Source organism: Anopheles merus, chromosome 2L (assembly GCF_017562075.2).
Source record: "Anopheles merus strain MAF chromosome 2L, AmerM5.1, whole genome shotgun sequence".
In the NCBI taxonomy this organism is placed as follows: domain Eukaryota; kingdom Metazoa; phylum Arthropoda; class Insecta; order Diptera; family Culicidae; genus Anopheles; species Anopheles merus.
Window position 1 is genome coordinate 21,006,526 of NC_054083.1, and position 19,042 is coordinate 21,025,567.

Genomic DNA, 19,042 nt, shown 5'->3' on the forward strand with positions numbered 1-19,042 from the left:
TGCTGCTGCTGCTCCTTCAGCTCCCACTTCTGCGCACAATGCACGCACAGACACACAGTTGCCGTCGTCATCCTCCTCCATGTATTTTTTTTTTTTGCTTAAATCCTTCCCATCATCAATGGGTGTCATGACGAGGATGACGACTCGGCGCGGCTCTGTCCCTGTCGTCGATCGTCTTCCCTCTCGACCAACGATCACGACCGTCGATGAGACACCAAGGCAGCCTTCAAGCCCAACCCCATTCCTCCCCAACCAGGCACCCGCTTACGCTCACCATCCTTCCATTCCTCCCCACACACGCGGCCCAAAACCGATCGGGCCCCGGGTGGTAAGATTCGGTTCCTTCTCCCTCCAAGCGCAGTAGGGTAGTTGCGCGTTCGGTAGTAGCGCGGCAGGCAGGCAGTAGTCGGTACCGTTTACTCGCCATCATCGTCGTCGTCATCGTTGCTGTTGTTGTTACTGTCGTTTTCGTTGCTGTGTTTCTCCTCCCTTTTAAATCCATCTTGTCGAGAGCTTCTTAACCGATCGCGCACGTACTAACACACATCTTTTTCTTTCGTTTTCATTTTTCTTCGCCCCATCCCGCTCATTCTTACCTCACGGCCCAGGGTGGTGGGTTCTTTTGCCGTGACTTTCTTCGCCGCACGCCGGCTTATAAAAACGTGGCCCCTGGGAACCAACGGATCAGTCACAGACGTACCCTCTCTGCCTACGGTGGTTAGTTTAGCGTAAAATCAGTTTTGGTCAGTTTTTCGCGGTTGAAACAACCGAGTTTCGCATACACAACAACAACAACAACAACGCAACAACATGTTCCGAGTGGTGAGTTTTCCGTTCCCGTTGGATCGCTGCTTTTATGGTTGGCTCAGGGGGGAAGAGTCATCATTCTGCGTCGGGATTCTGGTGGCGGTGTGCAAGCAACAAAAGGATATTCGCGCAAAAGGAGCATCTCGCTTTTGTTTCGTTTGGTTCAGTTAGATCTTGCTGTTGTGTGCTTGTTGTGTGCTAGTGGATTTGGACATTGGAGACTTTTGTGTGATTAGGAGCTGAACATAGCCATGAGTGAACTCTTCTTCAAAAGAGCTGTGTTGTGGAATAATTTTCGTTAAGCAATTAGTGATGGAGCTGATGTTTGCTTTATTGCAAATTGTTTATCTCAGTTATTGGATTATTTATACCTGATACATCTTGTGGTCAAGAAATCAATGTTTTAGAGAGTTTTAATTCAGTAACTAACATCGTAGATATTCAAACTGGAAGGACATTTATGCCTCTCAGTACATCAATTGTGCAATGAGCTAGTAAAGTGTTGAACTATTTAGTTTCATTGGGATCCTCTATTAAACAAATTAGAAATAATTCCTCCTATGTACTTTCAAGTCATTAGAATGATATCTTTTTCACCCAACACAAACATTATTTTGATTGCTAAACACAGGAGCAATATGTTTGCTTAACTACCATTGCACGGCTTCAAATCTCATAAAGTGCACGTTTGATGTAAATAAGAGCAATACTATTGAATTAGAAATAATAATCGTTGACCACTTTGATTTAAGTAGAAGTACATTAATACTTTGAAGAGAACATGACTCAATTTATGGTTCTGGTTGTTTGCATCTCCATGCATTTGACTAAAATGAACCGACGGCAAATGTCACATGTGTCCATGATGTTCATATCTTCAACAATATGCAAATAGATCCTTGAGAGTTAATCAAATAGTCTCGAATTTAATTCGGAGATGCAAGTAAAAGTCTGTAGAAACTCTTAAAATATTATTTTGCGAAATTAATGCAAAATAATAGTAATTTTTCAGGGTGTAAAAAAAGTTTGGAAAACATGAATTTCTTCAACATTTTTAGAGAAGCATCACTCATTTTAATACCAAAATTTGAAGTCATTAATTTTTTTTTAAATTTTCCTATGCGTTTGAATTCAAAATTTTTAATACAATGAAATCTGCACATTAATTCAAGCATAATGAAAACAGACGTCTCAGTTACACTAATCAAGATTGTTGATTAGACACGAACGCTAACTCCAAACGCTTCGTTTCTAACGTCTGGCCATAGTACAACGAAAAGCGCTGTACAATTTTCACGATCATAAGCAGCCTGACAATATCTCAGCATGCTATCGTTGTCATCGTTTCTAAGCGCAACTAAACTCAACATACATACAGCAACACAACAGCAACACAAAAAAAACATGCAATCTTTCTCTCCATCTATCGTCCCCATATGCCACACGGTAAACAAATCTTGTTCGGCGTACAGCAACAATGTTGTCGCGGGCAGTTACGGCGCCAACATCACCGTAAGTCATCACCTTGAACCAGACGCTCGCCCATTATCGCTGTCTTGTGCAATGGGTGGCGGTGGTGGGTTGGATGCCCATGTATTGCATCTGGGCACGGAAGCAAAACGATTTCCACGACGACGATTTCCCTCCTTCCTTTGGCTGCTTGTTTGGCAAAGCTTGCTTACATAAAATCAAACAAAACGTACATTAGCCCATGTGTGTGTGTGTGTGTGTGTGTGTGTGTGTGTAGGTGTACCCTTTGCCGCCCAATTAAGTGGCAGCACAACAGAGCACCATCACCAAAAAAAACACACACACCAGCGTGGGAGAAAAACTAGTGCAACTGCATATTTCTCTCAACACAAAAGAATCGAATTTCCTAAACAATGGCGACGATGAGAGTGGTAGCAGCAACCAGAAGTAGTTGCACACCTACCCATGCCACCCACCGGATCAAGCCGGGGAGATCTTGCTGTGAAACTGTGCCACGAATCTTCCCATGGCAGCGCAGTTGGCGTTAGAGCGTCACCGCGTTTGACCGTGCGCCGTGTACTGCCCAAAATGCAATCAAGCGCCATCGCACGATTCATTCGTCCGGGGATTGAAACGACCCTCCCTCTCTTTGCTTTGTTATTTGATAGTCAACGCGCACAGCAACATCGAATGCGCACGAAATTCTAGTCACCGTCCGATGCGAAAAAGCCCAATCTTGCCCAATCACACCAACCAGCCGATGAGGAACGATCAGTCAGATGTTGTTGTTTTTATGACACTTGTTTTTTCGATCGCATGTTCATTCCTTAAATTAACCTCGCGCTTAAAACGACCAGCGACCTTCCAATTCTGAGATGATGCTATTTTTAATGCCTTCTCCTCCTCGAAACTCCTCGAAAGCGCCATACATTCTATACGAGCCGAGGTTGTGTGTTGATGAATGGGCCAAACAAAACATCGATCAGTTGGATTTGTACAAAGGGGGGGGGGAGGCTACTTTACAGCCACTAAAAAAACTACCACTGAGATCGATGATGGTTGACTCATCGATGAGGGCTCATAAACGCACCTGTCTTGCGTTCGCGCCACCACGATAAGCAGTTGTCAATGAAACGTCGACACTAATGATGATCGGTGGATTCTGGAAGGGGAAGGGAAGTAATCGGCTTCAATTACCCGCTATCAAAGCGGATGGCCACCACCGATGTGTGTCGGATGTGTAGATGCAGGGCGATGATGATTGCGATGATGATGCCAGCAATTATGCATACGACCAGGAATAGAAGTCTAGCTAACACACAACATACGTCCACGACTCGATCGGCCCCGGTGGAATGATTGATCATCTTGAATCGGCTGGAAAAATGCATCACTTAAAAATGCATTCAAGTGATTGTTGAGTTTGCCGCGTGGAGATGTCTGTATGTCACGTGTATCGTGACGCCCTTGGCACATCAACAGGAAGGAAGATGTCTCGATCTTGATACGCGCACGATTTGTTTGTTTGTTTGCTGTCCAGCTCGGTCGTCCAAACCGTTGGAATACTCAAGGACAGGGTGTGTTTGGTGTTAGGATGTTGTGTCACGTTGTTTTGTCCAAAAACAGGAGTGTCCGATGAGTGGTACTCGCGTGAAGCAGGTGCAGGCAGACAGGCCCCAATCTAATGTGCCTTCTCTTCAACCCCGTTTTCCAGTTCGTCATTGCTGCCCTGGCCGCCGTTGCCGTCGCCCAGAACCCGGACGCCGATGCGCAGGTGCTGAGCTCCGACAGTGTCGTCAACCCGGACGGCTCGTACCAGTGGAACTACGAGACGAGCAACGGTATCCGCGCCCAGGAGCAGGGCGTCGGTGGCCAGTCGGCGCAGGGTTCCGCCTCGTGGACCGACCGTGACGGTACGCCCATCTCGCTGACGTACGTGGCCGACGAGAACGGCTACCAGCCGCAGGGTGACCATCTGCCGCGCGAGGGCCCCGTCCCGGCCCACGTGCTGAAGACGCTCGAGTTCATCCGCGCCAACCCGCCCAAGGACGACCCGAACTTCAACATCCAGGCGCTGGAGGCCGAAATCGCCAGACTGCAGGCTCTGCAGTAAGCAGCAGAACGGGCGAGCGGAGCAGTTGGGAAGTTGACGCAGCCGTCACTAAATCTGCATCAGTCATTGAGAGCAATAGGGAAGGGAAGAATGGTAGACAGTAAGCAAGCCAGCGTAGAGAAGAGAGCAAGTGCGACACGGTGCGTACACACCAGCGTGTGCGGAGTATGAGATTTTATGGTGAAAAGCCACGTTTTCACTGTGACCTGTGCACATACTCACATGCAGCCAGCCGCTGCACGATGCAACAACACAGCAAGAACACACCATCAAGCCTTCCCGAAGAGCGAGAGTATTGCCGAAAGAAAACGTTATCGACAAAAGGGGAAAAGGAGAGCAAAACGAGGTTAGAAGAAAGATTCTTACAAAAAAAAAACGTACACTTACTACACACACAGAGAAACACACTACACTAGAAAGTAGAGGAAGGGAAAAATGGCAACAGCATCCCCGGAAAAAGAATGATAAGAACAACCCACGTAAACGGAAGGCAAAGCCACTAACTAAGCGAACCATCAGACGTAGGACAGCAGGCAAGGCGTCCACCTCTTTTTTGTTTTCAATTCTCTTACACCACACTACACTTACTGCGAAGCTGTAATACTTTTGTACATAATTTTGACTAGTTCATTTACAAACGTCTGTGAAAAAATACGAACCATTTTGTTGTGTTTCTTTTACTACGGGGTACTGGGTTTATTTTTAAGAGAACGTTCACCTCTAGCGCTGAAGAAAGTAAATTCAAGCAATGTGTTTCCATAAAATAGCGCGCAAACGGTGCGCCGACTATGCTGCAAAATGCCACAACCCTTCACGATCACGATTGGTGTGGTCGTGGTAATGCCGTCTGGCTGCGTTGCTGTTGCTCAACATCTCCAGTTTAAGGCTAGAGGTCACTTTCCTCCTTCTTTTTCTTGGCGGCAACCCGAACAGAAGCAATCGAAACGTCTAACATACGAGAGCGTCAAACGCATCCCACCCAGCAGTGTCGTACGTGCAGTGTGAAGCAAACACGACCAACAGAAACGCAATGATCAAACCTTAACCCCCGTTCCCGTTGGCGGAATCTGCTGCAAACAGATCGAAACGAGTGAAAGAAAACGGAGCAAAAAGATCACATCATAAAATACAGCAACCACAACCACAACGCGACGACAAGGAAAACGGCGGGTCGTTTTGATAGAGAATGTTTTGCATGCCAAACACATCTCCGCCGACGGGCGATCGCGATCGTTTGATTAGCGGGTTTGAGTGGGTACAGAAGAAGGCAAACAAATACACGCGGAGCAGAGCAAAGATCAAATGCCCCGCAATCGTCGAGCGATCGTGGCAGACGATCCAAATGAAAGGGAAATGTAGAAGAAGAGGAAAAGCAATCACAGTGCGCGAAAGATAGCATCGAGATGACATAACTCATCCCCCTTCCTGCCCGTCACTAGGTCGTAGTTGAGAGACGATCATATTTCAGGGCACTGTCGGAATGGGTTGAAGGGAAAAGCTTTCCCGGCATTATGCATTCGTCATCGTCATCGGCCAAATGGGATGCGAGTGGACGCATGGGGCACACCCGGGGGCTGGCGTGGTTGATGAGAACGCCCTTTCGATTACTAATGGTCGCGGGAGGATCTAGTGGATTCATTAGTGGTTGTGCTGTATAAAAGCTTTAGAAAGGAAAAATGCTGTACCATGCGACAACTACATGAGAGATAGCTTTGTTTGCATGACATAATTTTGAATGATTCTGTGAAAGTTCTTATCAACGTTAATGGTAAGCACGTGCTTCATGTCCTAAGCGCTCGCTTAGTTTGCGGAATTATCGATCCTTATCTGAGGTTTGCATTGACTTACTTAAATACTTCATTACTTACTGGCTATAACTACTGTTTGTTTAACATATTGCTGAGTGGGTAATCTAGTTCTAAAAAACTTTGCAGATTTATAACGTCATCTGGATCTCCCTCCAGGACCAGGATCGCCTAGTACTCAGGACATACTATGCCATTGCTAGTTCAATAATAATTTAGTTTATTATTAGGCTTGGCAGGATAAAACCAACATTCTTTTAAGTGGTAGGCACTGGTTATCCGCAGTATCCAATTCCAGTTCCAATTGATATTCTAAAAGCGATTCCAATTTCAAACCAAACCTAGAACCAATACCGGAATTGAAAGTAGAATCGATCCCGACATCGATGTTGGGGCCGATGCCGGAATTGAGCCTGGGGACGATACCCGCATCCACCCTGAAACCGATTTTGGAATCGTATCTGTAGTAACATCTGCATTTGTCGAAATCAACCGAAACGCGCAACATAAGCAATGAAATCGTTACTGCAGCAAAGTAGACAAACAGAGAACGCATAGCAGCTTATCGCTAAAAGTGCAGCATAGGCAAAGATCGAGGAATGCACTCGTTCCTTGGCTAAAACAGTTGAAACGTTCCAGAACTTGCATAAAAACACCAAAAGCGCAGCATAGGCATATAGTGACCTCACTCCAATCAATGTATAAATTGCACCTTTAATTGGGACAAAAACATATTCCATAACATATGTTGGGTATAAATAAAGCCAACTCCGATCATGGAAAGTCAGATTTGTTCAGACTGTCAGCATAGGACTATGCCCTTCCTACATCAATCGACTTCTCATTTGAAAAGTTTAGTAATTTCCCCCTACCCAAGGTAAGGCTTCTAAACTCCAACGTTTCCAGTAATGATCACCTGGACGATCTACTGTCGAAAAGTCCGCTTCGAATATAGTGTTATTCTACCTCGAATTATGTCAGCGAAACACTGACATACCGCGATGTACAGTTGTACGATCATCACATTACATGGCGACCATATCCAAAATAAACGTACTACATGGCGACCGACATGGCTGTAGGCCGGTCTGGTGGTACAGTCATCAACTCGTACGACTTAACAACACGCCCGTCATTGGTTCAAGCCCCGAATAGACCGTGCTTCCATACGTCGCAAGACTGACTATTCTCCTATGGTAACAATAAGACACTGAAAGTCTAGCTCACTTCACTAGTGGTTACAGGCAGGCCTTGACAGCGGTTGTTGTGCCAAAGAAGAAGAAGACGAACCTGGCGACAGTAACTATCATCGAACATACTACAACTTTACAATGAAATGCGTACCACTGCGGTCGTCGCAGTAATAGAATGCAATGTTACTAAGACAATCCATTGGGAAGTTTTACCGTCCGTCCGTCCTTGATACCGAAATTCCATCTAGGGTTTAAACCTCATATGAACCGTCGCCCAAGCAATAACGGGCAAATCGGCTGCGAGGTACATAAAAAAGAACGCAATCCGTTTTAGATCAGCATAATTGCGAAGGATGTTAAGTAAACAAATAGAATCAAAGTATGCATATCACTCATTTGTAAAACGAATAAACAAAAAATCAATTTTCACGTTACATAACAAATGATAAACTCTCCCTCTGCAGCATGCACATGCCCCCAAATATGCTTTACATAATTTATGGATAACACCTAACATGACTATAACTACTATCAGAAGTTTTATTCGCTCCAAATAGATAATAGAGGAAAGATGACGACCGAAGTGTGTATCCTTCCTCTCACTCCTTCCGCTACCTTTGAGGGATGCTGCGACCAATCGAAACGCTACTAGCGTGGACTAAAATTCAAAGTATGGTACCAGGAGCTCATCTAAATCAGGAGGCAGTTCTATCGATCCTTCTAATCGATTCTGCCAATCCATTTGTCACGCTCTCACTAGTGTGAGACGATGTATAGCCCCTCTCTCCTATTAGGCGCTTATCACATGCTCTTATCATACGAGAGTAAAGATGACGACCGAAGTGTGTATCCTTTCTCTCACTCCTTCCGCTGCCTTTGAGGGATGCTGCAACCAATCGAAACGCTACTAGCGTGGACTAAAATTCAAAGTATGGTACCAGGAGCTCATCCAAATCAGGAGGCAGTTCTATCGATCCTTCTAATCGATTCTGCCAATCCATTTGTCACGCTCTCACTAGTGTGAGAAGATATATAGCCCCTCTCTCCTATTAGACGCGTATCACTTGCTCTTATCATACGGGAGGAAAGATGACGATCGAAGTGTGAATCCTTCCTCTCACTCCTTCCACTACCTTTGAGGGATGCTGCGACCGACCGAATCGCTACCATTGTGATTTCTGTCTTCCCATTTGTAGTCTTGGGTCAAACTTGTAAAGCAGATGAGAGATATGCATAGTATGCATTGTATGATAATGTTTACATTACCGTTGAAACCCCTACCAGCATTAAACGGCTTTGAAGGCATTCAGAAGGCATTTAAGGCCTTAGTCGCCTTAGAAGGCGAATTAAGATTTCAACCGAAACTTTCAAGGCTGTAACGGGTTCTTTTCGAAATATTTCAACTTTTTCATTCAACAAGAACAGATAGCTTGCCGCCATCTTCGCTTGTATATATACTGGTTTTGCACCCTTACTAATGTAACTGCCAAATAGAGCAGTGACAACGCTTTTGGTTCCGAACCGAGAAAGCGTGTGTTCAAATCCTGATTTTTTATGATCTTTTTTCTGTGCTTATTTCTTTTTATATTAATATTTTCTTGCTATAATGAATATAAACAAACTTTTTGTGAAGCAAAATGAAAATATTACCTTTTTAAAAAACATAATAATTACTCTATCTTTACCCATCATTATCAGGATGGGAGAAATATGCATCTCATTTCTCATTTTATTAGATTTATCGAAATGAGTTTGATATATTAACACCTTTCAACGGGTTGGTCTTTAACAACCGAATAATGCAGACCATCATTAATAAAGTGAAATAGCTCAGAGCTTAACGCAAGAGAACATAACACGTAAATCCCCAAGCGCCACAGATTAAGCTTAAACGACTGGAAAATTGAATATCCATAGAAAAAAAATGAAAGCTCCACAGCTTCATTGGTTTGATCAATAGATGGCGTATTACAACTCATCATTATATTGCTATCCTTTTCTTGCAATGTATTTCGACAAGTTGCATTTTATTATGACCTATATAGCCTTCTAACTTTCTAAGCAAAAATCTATATAAATGGTCGTGTGGTTAGATACGTGGGTATCAACACCAATGACCATTGCTCAAATCTCACTTGCTTCAGTGCTGGTGGTTTCCGTTGGAGTTTAGTATTTAAACAATCGTATCGCCGTTCTAGTTCTAGCGATGCATAACTTCAATGCGAAACCATACAACAGTACAGAGGAAATGAGAAAGCTCTCCTCCAAGCGATGAAGCTCAACTGGTTGGGGTATCCCACCAACAGATAGCGCCACCAGCTTTTTTGCTATTTTTAGAATGCATGAGTCGTTTGGCGTCTGCTAAACGAAGTCTTTCTATATTCCGTTTAGGTAGAGAACTTGAGTCGTTTAGAAGCCGTTTAGTGGTCGTTTAGTGGATTTGTGGCACTTGGGTCGTGCTATCGAATCTCACGCACATATCTGGAAACACTACAACAGTGCAGTGTTGAAGACACTTGTAAGGTTTTCTTTTGACAGTTGCAATTTCAAATTTCAAATTAAAAGCGAAACTTTTCATTGACATATTTCAAAGGCATTTAATTACTGCTAAATGCACTGCTGATCGCCTTCAATTCGCCGGCGATTACAAGGCGATTAGAAGGCATTTAACGGAAATTTGCGGGTAGGGACACTATGTTTTTCATCAACCTATTCTCTAGAAATGTATCTAGATCCCGAATAGACTCCAGACTAATTCGGAGCCAACCGGCATTACTGATCACTAATTACTTCAGCTGCGTTTGAAAATTAAAGCGTTGTTTGGGGTTTGTAGTGCTAACAAAACTAACGTCTTTAAATTTAGTTAGGTCGTCTTCCTATACCGAAGCACAAGTTAAGGTTTCCAAATGGCGTAGTGATATGCATGGTGGCAAGCCAGGCAAATCGGTAATGTCCCGATTCGTCTAAAATAAGTATTGAGTGACTGGGAGTTGCTGATAGGCGTAGCAATATACCCGCTGACCATTAAACATCCCAAGCGCCACAGATTAAGCTTAAACGACTGGAAAATTGAATATCCATAGAAAAAAATGAAAGCTCCACAGCTTCATTGGTTTGATCAATAGATGGCGTATTACAACTCATCATTATATTGCTATCCTTTTCTTGCAATGTGTTTCGACAAGTTGCATTTTATTATGACCTATATAGCCTTCTAACTTTCTGAGCAAAAATCTATATAAATGGTCGTGTGGTTAGATACGTGGGTATCAACACCAATGACCATTGCTCAAATCTCACTTGCTTCAGTGCTGGTGGTTTCCGTTGGAGTTTAGTATTTAAACAATCGTATCGCCGTTCTAGTTCTAGCGATGCATAACTTCAATGCGAAACCATACAACAGTACAGAGGAAATGAGAAAGCTCTCCTCCAAGCGATGAAGCTCAACTGGTTGGGGTATCCCACCAACAGATAGCGCCACCAGCTTTTTTGCTATTTTTAGAATGCATGAGTCGTTTGGCGTCTGCTAAACGAAGTCTTTCTATATTCCGTTTAGGTAGAGAGCTTGAGTCATTTAGAAGCCGTTTAGTGGTCTTTTAGGGGATTTGTGGCACTTGGGATCGACAAGACGAAAGCGGCTTCTAGTTTGATAAACAGGGGTTGATTTATAATCTTTCACTATGCTTTTGCTTAGGGTGAAAGAACATTGAATCGAGTAGAATTCCACTATCGAATGCACTATATTTCAAAAATGAGGAACCGTTCGTGTGGCGAAAAATAACGTTCAAATTCAAACCGAGTGTCATCCACGCGACCATCATCAGCCACAGGTACATCGCTCTAGTACTCCGCGTGTTGTTGTTTTCTCCGCTCTCTGTCACAACAATGTACCAAATCAGCTAATTTCGTGTCTGTTTGCCAAAAATCCTCTTATCGCATCGAGGATTAATGAGAGAAAAGTCCCCCGGAACGGATAGCACACCAGTGACGTCGGTAAAATGCCCTCCCGAACCGGTATCCTTACGGCGGTCCATCTGGCCAACATAGCGAAAACACTCTCCGCTACCCGGCCCTATGCCCTCAGCACGCTCTACCTGCAGTTCCATCCGCAGGTGGCCGCGAACGTAAGTTGTCCCCGGGCGCTCGGTCGCTTTGTGGCAAGTGTGTACCAATCGTCCGTAACGTGGCTCGGGTCCGAGGTGGACCTACGCATTGTGACCGGATCGCTGCGGCCGACCGGGGCCAGCTTCGAGTCGATTGCTAACCGTGCACGGCCCACGACGGCCGATTATCTCTTTTACGATTACGCACTGAGTTCGCCCGGGGCCGGTGGTGAACGATGTCTTGCCGAACGGTATCCGGGTGTGAAGGTGGTGGAGCTGGATACACTCCCCGTGGATCAGATTAGTCTCCCACCGGAACTGGACAAACAGCTGCAAACGTACCGGAATGTGGTACTCGGCGGTACGTTCGATCGGATTCACGCCGGTCATAAGGTGCTGCTCACGCAGGCGGTTTTGCTTGCGACGGAACGAGTGGTCGTAGGCGTTACGGACGGTGGAATGATTAAGAGTAAAAAGCTGCACGAACTCATACTGCCAGCCGCCCACCGGATAGAGCATGTGAAGGAGTTCCTGGAGGATGTTGATCCGTTTCTGCGGTACGAAGTGGTGCCCATACTTGATCCCTTTGGTCCAACGGCCACCGATCCGGACATGGATGTAAGTTGTTAAAGCAATTGGACTACAACAACCGTAACTGAACTATTTCTTCTCCTTCTTCCCCTCCCTCCCAGCTTATCGTTGTCAGCACTGAAACGGCTCGCGGTGGCGCCAAAGTGAACGAGCTGCGCGCCCAGAACGGACTGAATCAGCTCGAAGTGCACACCATCGAGCTGCTGGACGACGAGAGCACCGTCGAGGATAAGGAGGACAAAATCAGCTCCAGCAACCAGCGGATGGATCTGCTCGGGACGCGACTGCGACCACGGCGACCCGCCCCGGCTCACATTCCCCCGAAACCGTACATTATCGGCATGATCGGCGGCATTGCGGCCGGTAAGAGCAAAATGCTCGAACGGTTCCGTGAGCTTGGCGCCGGTGTGGTGGACTGCGATAAGATCGGCCACCAGCTGTACGAACCGGGCGAGGAGTGTTACGAGCAGGTGGTGGCCACCTTCGGTCGGGAAATTCTTGCCCCGGACGGGAAGATTAATCGCCGAGCGCTCGGTGCCATCGTGTTCGCCGACCGGGCCAAGCTGGACCGGCTGAACGAGATTATGTGGAAAGCGATCGCGAAGCGCGCGAACGAGGAAATTCGCACGCTACACGAACAGCACGGCAAGCAGGTGGTGGTGATGGAGGCCGCAGTAATGCTGCAAGCCGGATGGCACAAAAACTGCCACGAGGTGTGGTCGTGCATTGTGCCGCGGGAAGAAGCGATCCGGCGGTTGATGGAGCGCAATCAGTTCGAAGAGCGCGAAGCGGTACGGCGTGTCGATGCGCAACCATCGTCCAACGAGGAGATGGTGCAGCATTCGGACATCGTCTTCTGCACGTTGTGGAGCTACGAGTACTCGCAACAGCAGGCCGAGAGGGCCTGGTCCATTCTGCAGCAGGAAATGAAACTGAAGCTTTAAACGCGGTTTCAAGCACAAACTGATCGATCGACGTACGTAGCTTTAGTTAACACGTTTGCTTTATAGTATATACAGTTCAGGATTCGAAATTCTTTGTAAATGGGTTTTATGGGATAACAATGCGTTAATAAACTAAATTCCAGTGAGTACAGCTACAACGGGACGCTCCACAGTGTTTTGCATGCGGGACAGTTGGTCAGCCGCCGAAGGTACTTCTTCATGCAGTCCTTGTGCAGAATCTGGGGGCAGGAAGCACATTTGACACCCTTGGGTGGAGAAAAAAGAAAGAATGGAATGTAAAAAATAAAGGAGGATTTGAAAAAACAAGTGAATAATAAAACTTACATAGAATATTGTCACATTGCACAAGCAGCAGCGCGTTACAACGTCGGCATAGTTCCTGGTGATGTACTTTTCAAACTCCACCACCGCCTTCGGTCCCAGATAGCACTTATCGTCCAGCGTGAGAAAGTAGCCAAGCTGCTCCCACTCCTGGAGCAACTGTTCGGCACGCGTCTTTGCCAACGGTTTCATCCCTTCGCTCGCGGTATCGTTCGTCAGATTGAGGCACGCGATCAGGGCCAGCGTGTGATCCTCGCTAAGCGCTAGCTCGCGCAGCAGCACCCGGAAGAAGTGTAGCTCCGGTGCGGTGAACACGTTCTGCTGCAAATCGATCGGCGACTCCTGCAGACTGACGAACACGTAAAAGTCCATATCGGTGGGATCGTAGTGGACGAGCGCAATCTTCTGATCGAAGCGATAGATCCGCTCGTTGATGGCCTCTATCACGCTTGCCAGATCGGCTTCGCTTGGAATGCTGTGGCTGTCGTCGTCTGCAAAGTGAGATTATTGTGATGAAACATCGGTTCCAACGCGATCGAACCGGTACACGCCGGTACTTACGCTGGGCGCAGATGGCCACGTACATATTGAAGGCCTGACTCGTACTCAGCGTGCCATGGTTAGAGCACGCCTGCAGAAACGCTCGATGCACATTCGTGTAGGACATGTTTTCGGACATGGTTTAAATTGTTCTTCAAAAAAACAATTCCACAGGCGGACGCCAGCAACCAGCAGCGGGATTCGTCTTTGCCGCTCTTTCCGAAACTGAACTGCGCACAACCAGTGTGGCCAGATTATTTTGGCGGTTTTCGGTAGGCGCACCAACATTTTATCGGTAGTTTTCGGTACGTTAAAACTCGAAACTTAAAAGAAGTAAAAGCTAAAGAAGTGTTAAGCGGGATGCGGGGGGGGGTGCTAATGCGCAAAATAAAAGTTCCATCTCACGAGAATATGCATCCTTTATCTAGGATATGGATATGGATGATTTGGTTCAGCGGTTACACAAATAAAGATTTGTCTGAAGTGTCGATCTTAAAATTGGAATTCTAAGCCAAAGAAGGACTCAGATGCACATTTTTTTTCTCAGTGGTGATAAGTTCTTTTTCTCGGGGCTCCACGCGACCGCTTAGGGCCGCAGCAGTGCTCCATTGGATACGATTTTATCGTACGTGCTGGCATTAGATTTTCGCTGGATTATTTAGATTGATTTAATTGTTTTGCTGAGTTTCATAGTTCAATGATTAAAAAAATTGATATTTTTCCTTCAAACCCTAGATATATATATACATCGGTATTTCTGGTCACTTTGCCCACCGTCGCAAAACGTCAAAACCGACGTCGCCAGCGAGCGAAACTCGCAACGATTTGGAGGCGCTCGCGACGGTCGTTTTTGACGTTTTGCGACGGTTTTTGACAAGATCTATTAAAGAGAACAGGTCGATGCAAAGCCCGTTGCTAGGTTGCCATTTTCAGCACGCTTTTGACAGTTTCATGAAAAAGTGTTTACAAACAAACGGCTAATAGTTAACGCGCAAAAGTGGACGAATTTACTATTAGGATGGTTATATTGGTTAAATTTCTTGCGGTCAATCACTTCTGGAGCATAAAGGAGAAGTAATTGCAGTCTACTCTGTATTCAGAAACATTGATAACCTTTTTCATTGTTTGCCATTCCGTGACCACAAACCACTACCGTTTGCAACGGTCTTGCTGGAAAAACGAAAAGTTTAACATGTTCCAACTGGGTAAAAGAAGTCCTATTTACCTCCAATTAAACACTGAGAGTAAAATGAAACATCCAATCGACATACACTGGTACAATATGCATACCGTCCTTTACTTATAACCCGGCGACGAATGATAAATGAGATCCTTGGATTGTATCAGTCATGTAATATTCTAATTCGATTCTAGTTATTCAAATATGCTAACAGGAATTGAATGTAAAATGCTGAACAAAACTCTCATTCACTCCATAGCAACGTCCATCGCTAAACATAAACAATGTTAACTTTAACTGTCATAACCCAAGTGCCACAAATCCACTAAACGACCACTAAACGCCTTCTAAACGACTCAAATTCTCTACCTAAACGGAATATAGAAAGACTTCGTTTAGCAGACGGCAAACGACTCATGCATTCTAAAAATAGCAAAAAAGCTGGTGGCGCCATCTGTTTGTGGGATACCCATCCTGTGGAGCTTCCTCGCTTGGAGGAGAGCTTTCTCATTTCCTCTATACTGTTGTATGGTTTCGCATTGAAGTTATGCATCGCTAGAACTAAAACGGCGATACGATTGTTTAAATACTAAACTCCAACGGAAACCACCAGTACTGAAGCAAGTGAGATTTGAGTAATGGTCGTTGGTGTGGATACCCACGTATCTGACCACACGACCATTCATATAGATTTTTGCTCAGAAAGTTAGAAGGCTATATAGGTCATTATAAGATGAAACTTGTCGAAACACCCCTACCCGCAAATTTCCGTTAAATGCCTTCTAATCGCCTTATAATCGCCGGCGAATTGAAGGCGATCAGCAGTGCATTTAGCAGTAATTAAATGCCTTTGAAATATGTCATTGAAAAATTTCGCTTTTAATTTGAAATTTGAAATTGCACCTGTCAAAAGAAAACCTTACAAGCGTCTTCGGCACTGCGCTGTTGTAGTGTTCCCAGATATGTGCGTGAGATTCGATAGCACGATTTACATGTTATGTTCTCTTGCGTTAAGCTCTGAGCTATTTCACTTTATTAAATATGGTCTGCATTATTCGGTTGTTAAAGACCAACCCGTTGAAAGGTATTAATATATCAAACTTATTTCGATAACTCTAGTAAAAGGAGAAATGAGATACATTTTTCTCCCATCCTGATTATGAAGGGTAAACATAGTCATTATTATGTTTTTTAAAAAGGTGTTTTTAAAATTTCGCTTCACATAAATTTGATTTGTTCTAATTATAGCAACAAAATATTAATTTAAAAAGAAATAAACACAGAAAAAAGATAATAAAAATTAGGATTTGAACACACGCTTTCTCGGTTCGGAACTAAAAGCGTTGTCACTACTCTAGTTGGCAGTTACATTAGTGAGGGTGCAAAACCAGTATATAAACAAGCTAAGATGGCGGCAAGTTATCTGTTCTCGTTGAATCAAAAAGTTGAAAGATTTCGAAGAGATCCCGTTTCAGCCGTGAAAGTTTCGGTTGAAATCTTTATTCGCCTTCTAAGGCGACTAAGGCCTTAAATGCCTTCTGAATGCCTTCAAAGCCGTTTAATGCTGGTAGGGACATTGCAAGAAAAGGATAGCAATATAATGATGAGTTGTAATACGCCATCTATTGATCAAACCAATGAAGCTGTGAAGCTTTCATTTTTTTCCTATGGATATTCAATTTTCCAGTCGTTTAAGCTTAATCTGTGGCGCTTGGGAATTTTCCCATGGCTTTCTGTCAATTTACTCTAAGCGCTTCGACCTGTTCTCTTTCATGGACCTTGGGTTTTTGATCTTTCGAGCGAGCTTTTGCCCTGAGGACCAGTGTGGCCAGACTATATTGGCAGATTTCGGCAGGAGCACTGTTGAGAACTCAACCATTTAAATTTAATCAATTCTTTCAACGAACAATTTATTTTTACCCTACTAGCAAAGATAATGAAAAAGTGTGCGACTTTTATGAATAATGTGTGTGGTTTGAAGCAAGATTGTGTGAAGCTATGAATTAAAATGTGCTTTTATTTGCAATAAATGTGATAAAATATTTATAAATCAAGTTTGATGTGTTACCGCAGGACTCCACACAGCATAACAAGGAGCGCAACATAACAACTGACAGCTGCCAAACGCTTCAGAAAACGCTTCTTTGCTGGGAACATATTGTGAATATCCTTAGTAGGCTTGTTGTGAATATCCTAGTAGGCGTGTTTGTTTACTTGCGAATAAACTCTTCCATTTCGCTGGTCAGTGCATAGTTTATAGACTAACCGCAGGACTCCGCGCAGCATAACACGGAGCGCAACATAACAACTGACAGCTGCCAAACGCTTCAAAAAACGTTTGGGAAAGGAGATAAAGCGTTTCATTAACTGTGGGTCATCGCAGTAGGTTGGTAGCATTTCAACGAGAAATGAGTGGCCTACTACCCAAGCGCCACAGATTAAGCTTAAACGACTGGAAAATTGAATATCCATAGAAAAAAAATGAAAGCTCTACAGCTTCATTGGTTTGATCAATAGATGGCGTATTACAACTCATCATTATATTGCTATCCTTTTCTTGCAATGTGTTTCGCTATAATACCTATTATATAGCCTTCTAACTTTCTGAGCAAAAATCTATCTGAATGGTCGTGTGGTCAGATACGTGGGTATCAACACCAACGACCATTACTCAAATCTCACTTACTTCAGTGCTGGTGGTTTCCGTTGGAGTTTAGTATTTAAACAATCGTATCGCCGTTCTAGTTCTAGCGATGCATAACTTCAATGCGAAACCATACAACAGTACAGAGGAAATGAGAAAGCTCTCCTCCAAGCGTGAAGCTCAACTGGTTGGGGTATCCCACCAACAGATAGCGCCACCAGCTTTTTTGCTATTTTTAGAATGCATGAGTCGTTTGGCGTCTGCTAAACGAAGTCTTTCTATATTCCGTTTAGGTAGAGAGCTTGAGTCGTTTAGAAGCCGTTTAGTGGTCTTTTAGTGGATTTGTGGCACTTGGGTAAGGATATTCAAAACATGGTACCGGCAATAAAGCGTTTTCTGAGGCGTTTGGCAGTTGTCACCCAAGTGCCACAAATCCACTAAACGACCACTAAACGGCTTCTAAACAACTCAAGTTCTCTACCTAAACGGAATATAGAAAGACTTCGTTTAGCAGACGGCAAACGACTCATTCATTCTAAAAATAGCGAAAAAGCTGGTGGCGCTCTCTGTTGGTGGGATACCCCAACCAGTTGAGCTTCATCGCTTGGAGGAGAGCTTTCTCATTTCCTCTGTACTGTTGTATGGTTTCGCATTGAAGTTATGCATCGCTAGAACTAGAGAACGGCGATACAATTGTTTAATTACTAAACTCCAACGGAAACCACCAGTACTGAAGCAAGTGAGAATTGAGTTATGGTCGTTGGTGTTGATACCCACGTATCTGACCACACGACCATTCACATAGATTTTTGCTCAGAAAGTTATAAGGCCATATAGGTCATGATAAGATGAAACTTGTCAAAACACATTGCAAGAACAGGATAGCAATATAATGATGAGTTGTAATACGCCATCTATTGATCAAACCAATGAAGCTGTGGAGCTTTCATTTTTTTATATGGATATTAAATTTTCCAGTCGTTTAAGCTTAATCTGTGGCGCTTGGGACTAAACTCCAACGGAAACCACCAGCACTGAAGCAAGTGAGATTTGAGCAATGGTCATTGGTGTTGATACCCACGTATCTAACCACACGACCATTTATATAGATTTTTGCTCAGAAAGTTAGAAGGCTATATAGGTCATAATAAAATGCAACTTGTCGAAACACATTGCAAGAAAAGGATAGCAATATAATGATGAGTTGTAATACGCCATCTATTGATCAAACCAATGAAGCTGTGGAGCTTTCATTTTTTTTTCTATGGATATTCAATTTTCCAGTCGTTTAAGCTTAATCTGTGGCGCTT

At 44.3% G+C, this 19,042-nt stretch overlaps 3 protein-coding genes across 3 annotated transcripts; 2 read left to right on the top strand and 1 right to left on the bottom strand.

Moving 5' to 3' along the window:
* The first annotated feature begins 666 nt into the window (after positions 1 to 666).
* On the top strand, positions 667 to 5,044 carry LOC121593498 (pupal cuticle protein Edg-78E-like). Its single transcript, XM_041915871.1, has 2 exons — positions 667 to 822; positions 3,992 to 5,044. The coding sequence occupies exons 1-2, from the start codon at positions 811 to 813 to the stop codon at positions 4,388 to 4,390; spliced, it is 411 nt and encodes a 136-aa protein (XP_041771805.1). The 5' UTR covers positions 667 to 810; the 3' UTR covers positions 4,391 to 5,044.
* Positions 5,045 to 11,251: 6,207 nt separating this feature from the next.
* Positions 11,252 to 13,184, top strand: LOC121593725 (bifunctional coenzyme A synthase). Its single transcript, XM_041916372.1, has 2 exons — positions 11,252 to 12,109; positions 12,184 to 13,184. The coding sequence occupies exons 1-2, from the start codon at positions 11,387 to 11,389 to the stop codon at positions 13,024 to 13,026; spliced, it is 1,566 nt and encodes a 521-aa protein (XP_041772306.1). The 5' UTR covers positions 11,252 to 11,386; the 3' UTR covers positions 13,027 to 13,184.
* Positions 13,179 to 14,227, bottom strand: LOC121593726 (non-structural maintenance of chromosomes element 1 homolog). The gene is made up of 3 exons (XM_041916373.1): positions 13,930 to 14,227; positions 13,372 to 13,859; positions 13,179 to 13,292 (listed from the first exon to the last, which is right to left on the bottom strand). Exons 1-3 carry the CDS (start codon positions 14,045 to 14,047, stop codon positions 13,179 to 13,181), a joined length of 720 nt encoding a protein of 239 aa, XP_041772307.1. The 5' UTR covers positions 14,048 to 14,227.
* Positions 14,228 to 19,042: the final 4,815 nt, after the last annotated feature.